The sequence below is a fragment of the Colossoma macropomum genome, unplaced genomic scaffold (genome assembly GCF_904425465.1).
Source record: "Colossoma macropomum unplaced genomic scaffold, Colossoma_macropomum, whole genome shotgun sequence".
Lineage (NCBI taxonomy): Eukaryota > Metazoa > Chordata > Actinopteri > Characiformes > Serrasalmidae > Colossoma > Colossoma macropomum.
The window spans coordinates 6,367,807-6,380,084 of NW_023494799.1; the positions used below are offsets into that span (position 1 = coordinate 6,367,807).

Genomic DNA, 12,278 nt, shown 5'->3' on the forward strand with positions numbered 1-12,278 from the left:
TTCAGTAAAACAGCGTCTCAGGTAACAGGCAGCGTATTCGTAACTATGTAATGCAGTAACTTCCTGTGAAGGATTAGACACTTTAGACATCTGTTTCCTATCACCACCACTGTGAACACATGCTGACTCTAAGGCCCAATCCCATTTCTCATTTTAACCTCTACCCCTTGTTTTCGAGTGTCACCTTGCTCCTTGGAACAGAGTTACAAGGGGTAGTGGTTGAAATCTTCCCCTACAAAATGGGACCTTCAAATAGAGAAGAACATTATTTCATTAACAAGCTAACTTACTTAACAGTGCTCTGTAGGCGACCCTGCCAGAATGTAACTGCTGCACCATCTAATGTTAGCTACCAAGACATCAGCACTACTAGCGACTTCTTATGCTTGTTATGAAGAAAAGGACTGCGATATACTGAAACCACATTAAACTAAGATAATACAGTGGTTATCGTAATTTTTAACAGAGAAAATTCTCACATTTGTGTGTTTCTTTGGTCGCTTGCGCAGCCATCTTGTCGGTTTTTCTTTCTCATAATACTCTGTTTGGAGTCTCTGAAAAACTTCCATTTGAAGGGCCATGTAGCCCCAACACTTCACCCTACCCCTCTATCTCAACGAAAATCAGGACACCCTACCCCCTAGGGATGAACAAACGGAAGGGTAAGGGCTAAGTGGTAGGGGTGAGGGGTGAAAAGGAACAGGGTCATGCAGACAGTTTGAAAAATCGGTGGAATTCCCTTTACTTTTATTATATTTTTTTTTTTACCCATCCTTTCATGTTAAATGAGTGACACAAATCACTTTATGATGGACAAAACAGGGTAAACTGAGGTTTAGACCAAATTTTAAGTTTCATGTTTGAGCTTGACTTTTTGACAACTGCAGAAGCACAGCATTGTAAAACACCCAAGCACTGAATGCAAGAACACCCAATAGCTTAATACTTACGAAGGGAATTTCCACTGATTTTTCAAAATTTCTGCCTCACTAAATTGTTAAGATGTAAATAAAGTCATTCAGTGTGATTTGTCAGTTTCAGAATTGGTGATAGGAACCAAATGTCTGAAGAGTTTAAAACCTCTAAAAACTCCCTCACAGAAAGTTATTACCTTAAATGGTTGCTAATACACTGTCTGATGCCCGAGGCATTACATCAACATTACATATAAAAACTTAGAAGACATGTGTAGGTTCACTGGTGCTTTTGGATAGTAAATAAAAAGGCTATATCTGTGTTGTAGTCATGGTGACCTCTGGTTCCTATCACCACCACTGTAAAGAAAGCAGTCATTTCCTCTACAATGAACCACTTCACCATTTCATCATACTCTGAATGACTTTGTTTCCATTTCAATGATTGAACTATGAAAAGTGCCGAAAAGTGTAAGCAGTTTGTTAATATCTATCCATATTAAACATTAAGCACTTCTACATTAGGCTGCTGAACATGTTTCAGAGATATTCTGTTAGAAACCAAGCATTGGAAATATTTCAACAGTAGATAATTAATCAGGGAATACGCTCCTTACGTAACCTTTTCCAGCTCCAGTCCTGTAGTCCACCTGCACCTGGGATTTCCCTTAAAGATAAGAATTCTTTTTAACTTCCCAAGTCTTTTTATGAATTTAGATGCAATAAAAGACCTTCAAAAGCACATGTGAAGAAACTACAGAAGCAAAATATAAGAAAAATAAAAATAAGTGGCAAAACATGAATAAGTAGCCAAAAAAAGGTTTGTAAAGTTTATTATTTCATATTAGTAGAGAGTATAGAGCCTAATATTTCAATGTAGGTCAGGAGAAGATCCAGATTTTAGAAATAACAAATTCCTGTTAAATGCCTGATGCAGTCTTTAACTATCTCTTATCCACAAGGAGTGACTTAAGATAAATATTTAAGCAAGCAGCCCCTGGAGTTCCCCTGCTACACTGCACACTTTTACTTTTACATGTAAGAACAACATTTTTACAATAATAATTCAGTTGTCACTAATAAGAAATCAATTAGGCCATTTTAATTTATTTCATAGTTTCTCCCAAGACTTTTACTCACAAGAACTGAAATCCTACATGATTAAAATATATTAACTAGTACAAATTGTGCCCCAAAACCCAAAAATAAAAAAAGGAACCAGATAAAACGTGGGACTTTGGTAGAAGCAGAAGTCTTAATATTGAAAATACTGAATGAAATGTGAGTCACTAATAATAGCTAATAATTTGAATCATGTGTTAGAGGAGGAGGGGAATTCCACAAACCCTGGTGGGAAACACTGCATTAAAAGGGAAGAAATGCAGCATAATACAGAAACTCACAGAGAGATGAATCAGATTTTGTGATATCACTGATCTGTAGTAAAGGACAAAACTTGAGAACAAGTGATGTGACTCACTGTTCAGAATAATATGATGAATAAGTGTGAATAGGTACACAAGCAAAGAAATCAAATAATTTCTATGATAAACATAAAAACAAAGATTTACTTAATATATTAATTTATGTCAAAAACATTTGTTAAAAATATTAGCTTACATGTGAATTTTAATTAAATTGAATATAAAAATCTTTACATTTTGATGTGAAATGTTCCTTTTTTAGGAACCTTACAGAGTCAGAATTATTCACAGTGGTGGTGATGGGAACCAGACGTCTGAAGCATTTAATGTCTCTCACAGAACGTTGTTACATGAAATCACAAACAGGCTGCCTAACACATTGTTTTTCTTAAGTTTTGAGACCAAGTTTTTGCCTAAAATTATTTTCTAGTCTTTTTTTTTCTCCAGATTGATCACTATTTTACCATCATCAACATTACATATATAAACTCAGAAGACTCAGTTAAACTCAGTTTTGGATCGTAAATAAAATGGCTATTTTTTTTTATTGTGGATACTGTGACCCCTGGTTCTTCTCACCACCTCTGTAAAGAAACCTGAGTCTGTAAGCTTCTCTACAATAAACCGTTTCACATCAAACCACTCTGAATGACTTTGTGTACATGTTGATGATCGAATTACGAAAAGTGCTAAAAAATGTAAGCAATTTGTTAAGATCTATGCATATCAATCAATAAGCACTTCTGCATTAGGCTGCTGAATATGTTTTGGAGATATTTATTTAGAAATAAAGCACTGAACACATTTCAACAATACATAATAAATCAGGGAATACTTTCCTCCCATAACAACTGACAATATTTCCAACAGCAGTTTTCCAGCTCCGGTCCTGTAGTCCACCTACACCTGAGTGCAGCTCATCATTAGTGAACAACCAAGTCTTCCAGGGCAGGTGGTCTACAAGTCTGCAGGTGGAGGACCACTGCCCTTTAGCCCAAAATAACATGGTGAAGTGATTCACAAAGTAGGTGGACTAAATGTCAGACTATAAAGGCCAGCCCCACAAGCCTAACAGAACCAGGGGGGATTTCATGAAGCAGGATTTGTCACTTAGCCAGATAAATAAATCAAAAGTCAAGCTCTGTTCAATAAGAGGAGAGCTAAGGCATGTTTTCATTGAACAAGCCTAAATATTTGGCCTACACACTTAAAAATGATGGTTCTTCAAAGATCCTTTAGCAAAGAAAATGGATCTATATAGAACCATGAACACTCAAAGAACCCTTTGCATGATTAAAGAGTTCTTTGCATTGTGAAATTGTTCTTCAGATTGATGGAGAATGTGATGTATACAATTCTATATAGCACCAAAAAGGGCTCTTCCATTGTGATGATGTCAAGCTTGTTACAATAGAAAAACCCTTTTCAAAAAAGGTTCTATATAGAACCATCTACAGCACAATCTTCATCAATCTGAAGAACAATTTCACGATGCAAAGAACCTTTTAATTATGCAAAGTGTTCTTTGAGTGTTCATGGTTCTATATAGAACCATTTTCTTTACTAAAGGACCCTTGGAGAACCCTCTTTTTTAAGTGTGTAAGTTATACGACTTACTGAAAAATCTGCTGAAAAAGATGTCTAAGCACCACAAAACCCAAAAACAGTTTATTACAAGTGTGAGTGGTCTTGACAGTGTGTTAAACATGGAGCTGAAACATGGACAAAGATGCCAAGATGTCAATGTCCGCAAGTCAAAAATGCCCCAAATAAGCAGGTTCCTTTCCTCCATGAGGCTCTATAGCAGTCCTCAAATCCTGGTCTGGTCAGGGCTTGTAAAATAGTCTCTCAAAACTTTTTGCCCTTGTGCAGTCTATTGAAACGCCACATGTGCTCCTTCCGTAACCGCTTCCAGTATTCGTGACTCTCTGGATCCATCTCACTGAGGTTCTTGATGGGACCAAGGTCCAAGTGAAACAGCCTGGAGATAAGAATAACTCACATGAGCAGACTTCAATTTGTGAATGTGTGAATCTTTTATAAGATGCTGAAATCAATAAGCGGAACATTTGCATTTTTTTTATTGTACTGTATCATATTCTTACCATTCTGGATATTCCTCTTTCGGCTTAAGTGGTGGATCTTCCCCCTGTTTGTAGACGTTCACTCCTACGGCATGTGTTGTGAGCTTCACTGGATCTTTGCACACTTCTGGACCCTTCAGCACATCCTTCACCATGCCCTTCCCCTTCCCCTTAACAGCTGAATGACATCACATGAGACATAATCAAGGACTAATGCATTTCAGTATATTTGAGAAGAAGCATTGCTGCTGCTTTAAAAGTCTGTTTACTGAGATAATTAGAGGCTTATGTTCCTTCATCGATTTTAAAGGGACCTTTATCATGGAAAACAGTAAATTTTATAACTAATTTCTAGACACTTTGTTCGTTGCCCAGTCCACATGTGGAAGCTAAGCTGTAAATACAGCCTGCTTTGAATTCAGCGTTTGTGAAAACAGACAAATTTACATATTCAGCCTCCAGTGGTTTAGCCCTGCCCATTCTTAATGAAGTTATAAGGAGTGTTTCAGTTCGGCACAGGCACAGTACAGGGCAGGCAATCAGAACAAAGCTCATTTACATATATCAGTCTTAACCAAACAGTAGCAAAAACTGGTCATGAAAGAATGTATTGCTTTTGGTACATAAAACCATACAGCTATCATAGGTGGACAACATGGAATAAATAAAATGCTAGAAAAATGTAGGACGTGAGCCCTTGTGATCTAAATCAACTTCAACATGAAACAAATTTAAGATCAATTCAGGGCATCAGGAACAATAAAGCAACATTAAATGTGAATGTTGTATAGAATTCTTAGTCAGAGTGTAGTAACTACTTTTCTTCAGTCTCATTCTATGTATTTGGGCATGATTTTGATAGATTTATTGTTTTCTGTGCATTTTTATTTTCTTCATATTTATAATAATAATAATAATTATTATTTATTTATTTTTCATCCTTTAAAAATGCAGCTCAAAGTGCTTTACTAAATGAAAAACAGAGAAAGAAAAGTTATTAAAAAAATAAACAAATCCAAAAAATAAAAGTGATATATAAACACACATACATACATATATATATATATATATATATATATATATATACACACACACACACACATATACACACACACACATATATACATACATATACATATATGTGTGTTCCCAACAGACTTAGACTTAGGCCAAGAGTCTTACCATCAGATTTTATTTGTATATCCAAATTTCTGCTTTGAAACCTTTTTCGTCTTTGTTTCAACACCGGTTGTAATTATTTCTGTCTTGTCTTCATTAAAGGGGAATTCCATCATTTTTTCTCCAAAACTTCTGCTTAATTCTGTCCTTGACATGTAAACAGGGTGGAGTGGTCTGATGTAAAATGGTTCATTTTAGAGAAACTTACCGAGTCAAAGTTCTTTACAGTGGTGCTGATAGGAACCAGGGGTCGCAATATGTACACATATATAGCCATTTTACTTACGATGCAAAACCACGAGTGAACCTACATGTGTCTGAGTTTTTACATGGTTGCTGATGATATCAAAATAGTCATAAATCTGAAAAAAGAAGTTTTCTTTGGGAACTATTTTGTCTTACAACACTCTGTATCTATCCCTCCGCCATGAATGGACCATAATAAATAGATTAAAATACATTTTAAGCTAAACCTTAATCAAAAAAAATATTGTAAAACAATGTCTCAGACACCAGGCAGGATATATCTAAACACTTGTGTAATAAATTTCTGTGAGGGAGTTTTTAGAGGCATTAAACTCTTGAGACATCCAGTTCCTATCACCACCACTGTGAACAATTCTGACTCAGTAAGTTTCTCTAGAACATAGCATTTCACACCAAACTACTCTGAATGACTTTGTTTACATCTCACCCATTTAATTACACAGATTTTTTTTGACAAATTTGTGGAGTTCCCTTCTAATTTTTAAAAAATTGCTATTCATCCAGTTAACAATGGACAGACATATGACCAGCCTGTTTACTGTAGTGACATCATCTGGTGCTACAGATATATACAGTTGTGTATCATCCGCATTACTATGAAAACTGATGCCGTGCCTTCTTAATTTAATATTAGGAACAGGCTGGAACTAAACTCTGCAGGAAAGGAGATCTTCAAGAAGAGGGCTGTGACCACTGCTATAGGGAATTCTGTACTTGAGGGGTTTCCAGACTTGATAATTTCTCAGAGCTCCTTTTAAAAAGTACTTTTATTATCATTTCACTGAAATAACACTTTTCTTGTGCTTTTATGCTCCTCTACTCAGTAAATACAATGTCCACCGTTATTGCTTGCTGCTGTATTTCTGGTATCCAAGGTCAGACTTGACTGACTGACTGACTGCTGCACCTGAAATTCCACTCAAATAGACACAAAACCAAACCAGGATCAGCCTTACCGACTTTCTTAGCATATCCCCGAACCTGGACAGGACTGTTCAGAAGAATGCAAGCACCAAGACCGCTTTGCGAATGTAAAACACAGAGATTTGCCCCTTTTAAAGGACTCAATAAGCTCCTCAACGCCATGACTCCACCATGCTGCGGTGCAAAGGCAGCGTTTCCGCTCTGCATTGCGCGTGCGCGATTTTGAAGTCACTTAATCAACAGTATATTTCTGACTTCAGTAAATAATTTAATATATAATATATTAGTATATGTACTATTTAAATACATATATCTTTGTGAATTACTTGAAGGTTTACATAACGCGCTCTGAAAAAAAACGAAAATAAAAGAAAATTCCAGCAAGTTACTTTCCAGTCCACTAGATGGCAGCACCGTTTAACCCTCATATGAGCAGAGCAGCGGTGCTGGCGACTGTTTTGGGTTTCGAGAAAATGGCAGAATATTCTACGGTCCAGAAAGGCTCATTAAAACTCAAAGGGCTTGGAGTCGTTTCGGCTGGGAAAAAGTATGTGACTCTTTAAAAGACTAAGTTAATAGGTGGTTATATGTTTTAGCGCCGATTTGGTGATTATAAGTCTGCTGCCGTTGCTGTAGACGAGGCTGAAGTTGGCTTCCTCTGCGGTTTGAGCCTCTATTAGCATCTCTGGCTAACTGGCTAGCTAATGTGTATAATTTAATTTTTGTAAGCCGCATATTTCAGTTGTTGCAGTTAAACTCTGTAAGGCATTTCGTTTTTGAAATTTGGATTTAATACGTACAACAATATCTGTGGACCGCAAGACGTCAGCTCTGTTTTTTAACTCTGGTTGGTGTTTACAAAAAATACACTAAAGGACATCAGCATTAAAGACACATTAGAGACAAAAGTCCCCGGGACAGTAACAGACAAAAGAAATGGCAACATATCAGTCTTTACTTAAAGTTATATATTTCAAATATGTAACCTAATAGCAGAAATAGTTTTTTTATTGCTAGCCCTTAAAGGGGAACTCCACCGATTTTTCAAAATGTCTGCATAATTGAGTGGTTGAGACGTAAACAAAGCCATTCAGAGTGGTTTCAAGTGAAATGGTGAACTAGAGGTCGCCTTTCCTGCAACACAAATCTAGCCATTTTATATACTATCCAAAACCTTCAGTAAACTTACGTGTCTTCTGAGTTTTATTATGTAATCTTGATAATGGTTAAATACTGATAAATCTGGAATTTATATTCTTTAGGGAGTATTTTGCCTCATAACATCCTGCATGTACCTCTCCATCATTAACATATTAAAAAAATATTTTAAACCAAAAGCTGATTGTATCATAAAACAATGTTGGTAAAATAATGGTTAAATAGTAGTAAACTTAAAAAAAAAAAAAGGAGTTTTATTTGGGGACTGTTTTGCCTTGGAACACCCTTAATGTATCCCTCCACCATGACTTGATTAAAATGAACTGATTAAAATACATTTTAGGCTAAAATCACAATACTGCAGTAAAACAGTGTCTTAGACATCAGGCTGAGTATTTACAACCAGTTCATATAATAACTTTGTGGAGGAGAGCTTTAAGTGGTGGACGTCTGGTTCCTGTCACCACCACTGTGAACAATTCTGACTTGACAATTTTCTGTAGAATGGAGCATTTTATACCAAACCACTCTGAATGACTTTGTTTACATTATAGCCATTTAATTATGCTGAAATTTTGAAAAGTGCAGTTCCGGTTTAATAAATAAAGTCCTTGAGAGAGCTCACATTTCACCGTATTTTGCTTTGTGTAAGTGGTATTTTACAAAAGGAGTTCTGGGAAATTTAAAGTAGGGGTGATACTACTTTAAGTTTGTTATTTAGTAGACACCTTGTTTCACTTGCAGTTACGTCATGATACAGAAGAAGAATTAGTCATGGTTTCCATTTCATGTTGTCTTTAAGTTCACAGATGGCAGAGTCTTTCTTTACTGACAGAAGTATTAACATCGATTTATTTTTGTTAAAACAGGAAAAAGAAGAAGGACAAGGAGAGAAAGCATTTGGAGGAGCAGGTGCTGACCGCACAAAATGGTGAAGAGGAGACCAAGAAAGTCTACGTAGACAAGAGGACACCTGCCCAATTAGCATTTGACAAGATACAGGAAAAAAGAGTATGCCTGCCTTTCTTTAATTTGTTTCATTCAGCATGGCATTTGTTAATCCAAAACAGTATATAATAGCAGTACTAGTGTAGACATACATCAAAACTAAACACAAAAAAGAGAGAACAAAGAGAAATATTGTTTATCTTGGCTGTTCTTGATATTTTTAAAGTAATTTAAATACATATGTTTTGTTCTGTCCTAGCTTAAGGAAGAAGTTGTGTTGCAGTTCTCCATTGTCATGTCTAAATAAACCATCAAATGTACTTTAAACATATTTTTTGTTTTCTTCTCTCTCATAATTTTTACTAGCAAATGGAAAGGATTTTGAACAAAGCTTCTAAAACACACAAGCAGAGAGTTGAGGTAAGACAAAGTTGTAACACATTTGTAGCTCTCCACTACATCCAGGCTGTGCCCAAAAAAACACCTCATCCAGGACAAATATGAAACAAATGTCCACACATTTCCTACAGTATTGGGGCAGTGCTTTATTTCACAGTTTTGTAGGTTAGGCGCAGCATTTTACAGGCTTCAAATGCTCGTTTTTGTTTCCAAACGAGTACCTGAGTAATTGTTCTCAAAATCACTGTTAAAGCCTATTCACACCATGTACGATTTTTTAAACAAAAAAGGGTTATGATTTATAACATAATGGAACCTTCACATCAGTTTCTATTAGGCTTTTTTTTAAACACTCCAATGTGGGAACAAGATGGAAGATTAATAAGATTATTAAGAAGCATAAAGCATGCATTGACCAGCCATTACACCAAGTACACCTCCTTGTTTCTACACTCATTGTCCATTTTATCAGCTCCACTTACTATATAGGTGCACTTTGTAGTTCTACAGTTACAGACTGTAGTCCATCTGTTTTTTTGCATACCTACTTAGCACCCTTTTACCCTGTTCTTTAATGGTCAGGACCCCCATGGACCCTCACAGAGCAGGTATTATTTTGGTGGTGGATCATTGACAGCACTGTGGAGACGCTGACATGGTGGTGGTGTGTTAGTGTGTGTTGCGCTGGTATGCGTGGATCAGTCACAGTAGTGCTGCTGGAGTTTTTAAACACTGTGTCCACTCACTGTCCACTCTATTAGACACTCCTACCTTGTTGGCCACCTTGTAGATGTAAAGTTAGAGACGATAGCTCATCTGCTGCTGCACAGTTTGTTTTGGTCATTATCTAGTCCTTCATCAGTGGTCACAGGACGCTGTTGGTCAGATATTTTTGGTTGTTGGACTATTCTCAGTCCAGCACTGACACTGAGGTGTTCGTAAACTCCGACAGCACTACTGTGTCTGATCCACTCATACCGGCGCAACACACACTAACACGCCACCACCATGTCAGTGTCACTGCAGTGCTGAGAATAATCCACCACCCAAATAGTACCTGCTCTGTGGTGGTCCTCTGGAGTTCCTGGCCATTGAAGAACAGGGTAACAAAGTATGCAGAGAAACAGATGCACTACAGTCTGTAATTATAGAACTACAAAGTGCACCTATATAGTAAGTGGAGCTGATAAGATGCACAATGAGTGTAGATACAAAGAGGTGTACAGTTGGTGTATATTAACAGTAACAGTTCTATCTTAAGGCCTTTAGTATTAATTTATTTTAGGCTACAATTTTTAGTGGCCTATTGAACAAATACTTGAGTGTATAATTTATTCGATCCAGTCGTTCAGTTTTGGAATTTTTTCAGTTTCAGAGGAAGTGGAGGGAGTAAAATTAAAACTTTAGGATCTGATGGCTTTACAGTGCTTGCATGTAATCCTCAAAAGCTCACTAAGGACACAGTTTTGATGTACACAATGAGGGGGAATCTGTACTTTTTTCTGTACGTTGCACATCAGTGACTATTGCCCTTTTTTCTAATTTTTTACATGTGAGCTCTGTGTTTTTAGTAGAGACTGTGGGGGGCGGGACTGACTGATTTTGTGCATGATGTATAATGCTGTACATAAACTTTACTAGTAGAGGCCTATCTAAAAGGCCCACATGCTGTTGGCTAAAAGATCACTTTGTCCTTTCAGTGCTTAGAACTGTTTTCTTTCTCTTGATCTAGGACTTCAACAGACATCTGGACACACTGACAGAGCATTATGATATTCCTAAAGTCAGCTGGACCAAATAATGACGAACTCCTCAGTGAGACGATGGCTTTTAACCACAGAGGATCTGTAGATGTTTTGAGAAACTGTGTTACTTCTGATGTTTTTTTTTCTGCTGGATCAGGCAGCGTTGTTTTGGTTCCACAACTACAGAGACTATAATAACCGCTGCAAGTCTGCAGAATCTAAATTGCTGTGTTAACTTAGAAGAATAGCAGCCATGATGTGTTTCTGATTTGGTCTTTGAAGGTCCAGAGTGTCTGGAGTGGTATTATGATATCGTATCCTTATTTTTCTCCTTTAAGAAATGGCGAATTCTTTCTGATCTTCTTATGTCTCTGGTTTTATTGTGCTTTCTGCTCTGAAATTGGAGTTCTAGGCTGTATAATCCAGTATTTGTATATGGCTACAAGTAAACTTTCTTTTTACAGTGTAATTGTGTTTTTGCTTCTTCCTTGAATACATTTGAAACAGTTAAAATGAATTGTAATAATACTTAGATCATGAATCCAAACAAAGTGTGAACTCTGTTGTCCAAATTTGTCAGTTGGCAAAGTTGAAATAGATCTGTAAATCAATAAAAAAGTAAAAAGGAATATGTGCAGTGCATCATGTTGCAGACTGTCCAGCATGCCAATGAGGTTGTAAAGACAGAATACTGTACATTAGGCAATCCATTTTCTTTTTTTTTCCTCTTTTTGTTCTTAGCAATTTATTTTTCCTTTACTTTTTTCTCAAGTAATTTAGAAATCATCCATTCCAGCCTGGATGGCCAAAATCCAGCACTGTTTGGTCATTTTCCTGCTCAAAGACACCTGATTCAACTCCGTTCATTACTTGATTAACCTCTTGATTAGCCAATTGAATACAGGTCAAGCATAATTTAGTAATCATTGCTTTCTGTATTTTAGCGTTTCACATTCTGACTTTTTTGGAATTGAGGTTTTATATGTTCAAGGCCAAAATATTCTCTCAAACCTATTGTAAAGCAACATTTCAGGCATGAGACAATACATTTGTAACCGTTTCATGTAATGATGTTCTGTGAGGGAACTTTTAGAGGTGAACGTCTGGTTCCTATCATCACCACTGAACAATTCTGACTCAGTAAGTTTATCTAGTAAGATGCATTTTGCATTAAACCGCTTTGTATGACTTTGTTTACATCGTAATTATTTAATTAGGAGGTAATTCTGAAAAATC

At 36.5% G+C, this 12,278-nt stretch overlaps 2 protein-coding genes across 2 annotated transcripts; one reads left to right on the forward strand and one right to left on the reverse strand.

Annotated features, from left to right (window-relative positions):
* Window positions 1-3,991: 3,991 nt before the first annotated feature.
* mrpl54 (mitochondrial ribosomal protein L54) lies at window positions 3,992-7,014 on the reverse strand. The gene is made up of 3 exons (XM_036586931.1): window positions 6,825-7,014; window positions 4,444-4,600; window positions 3,992-4,319 (listed from the first exon to the last, which is right to left on the reverse strand). The coding sequence occupies exons 1-3, from the start codon at window positions 6,997-6,999 to the stop codon at window positions 4,187-4,189; spliced, it is 465 nt and encodes a 154-aa protein (XP_036442824.1). The 5' UTR covers window positions 7,000-7,014; the 3' UTR covers window positions 3,992-4,186.
* A 218-nt stretch (window positions 7,015-7,232) lies between these two features.
* Window positions 7,233-11,671, forward strand: fam32a (family with sequence similarity 32 member A). The gene is made up of 4 exons (XM_036586932.1): window positions 7,233-7,339; window positions 8,820-8,961; window positions 9,265-9,318; window positions 11,030-11,671. Exons 1-4 carry the CDS (start codon window positions 7,266-7,268, stop codon window positions 11,096-11,098), a joined length of 339 nt encoding a protein of 112 aa, XP_036442825.1. The 5' UTR covers window positions 7,233-7,265; the 3' UTR covers window positions 11,099-11,671.
* The last annotated feature ends 607 nt before the right edge of the window (window positions 11,672-12,278 follow it).

Excerpts from the sequence above, each read along its gene's own strand:
- mrpl54 (XM_036586931.1), bottom strand. The coding sequence starts at position 6,999 with ATGCAGAGCGGAAACGCTGCCTTTGCACCGCAGCATGGTGGAGTCATG. Across the intron at positions 4,601-6,824 it reads GGGATATGCTAAGAAAGTCG|CTGTTAAGGGGAAGGGGAAG; the intron begins GTAAGGCTGATC and ends GATGTCATTCAG. Across the intron at positions 4,320-4,443 it reads AAAGAGGAATATCCAGAATG|GCTGTTTCACTTGGACCTTG; the intron begins GTAAGAATATGA and ends TCTTATCTCCAG.
- fam32a (XM_036586932.1), top strand. The coding sequence starts at position 7,266 with ATGGCAGAATATTCTACGGTCCAGAAAGGCTCATTAAAACTCAAAGGG. Across the intron at positions 7,340-8,819 it reads GTCGTTTCGGCTGGGAAAAA|GAAAAAGAAGAAGGACAAGG; the intron begins GTATGTGACTCT and ends TTGTTAAAACAG. Across the intron at positions 8,962-9,264 it reads ACAAGATACAGGAAAAAAGA|CAAATGGAAAGGATTTTGAA; the intron begins GTATGCCTGCCT and ends AATTTTTACTAG.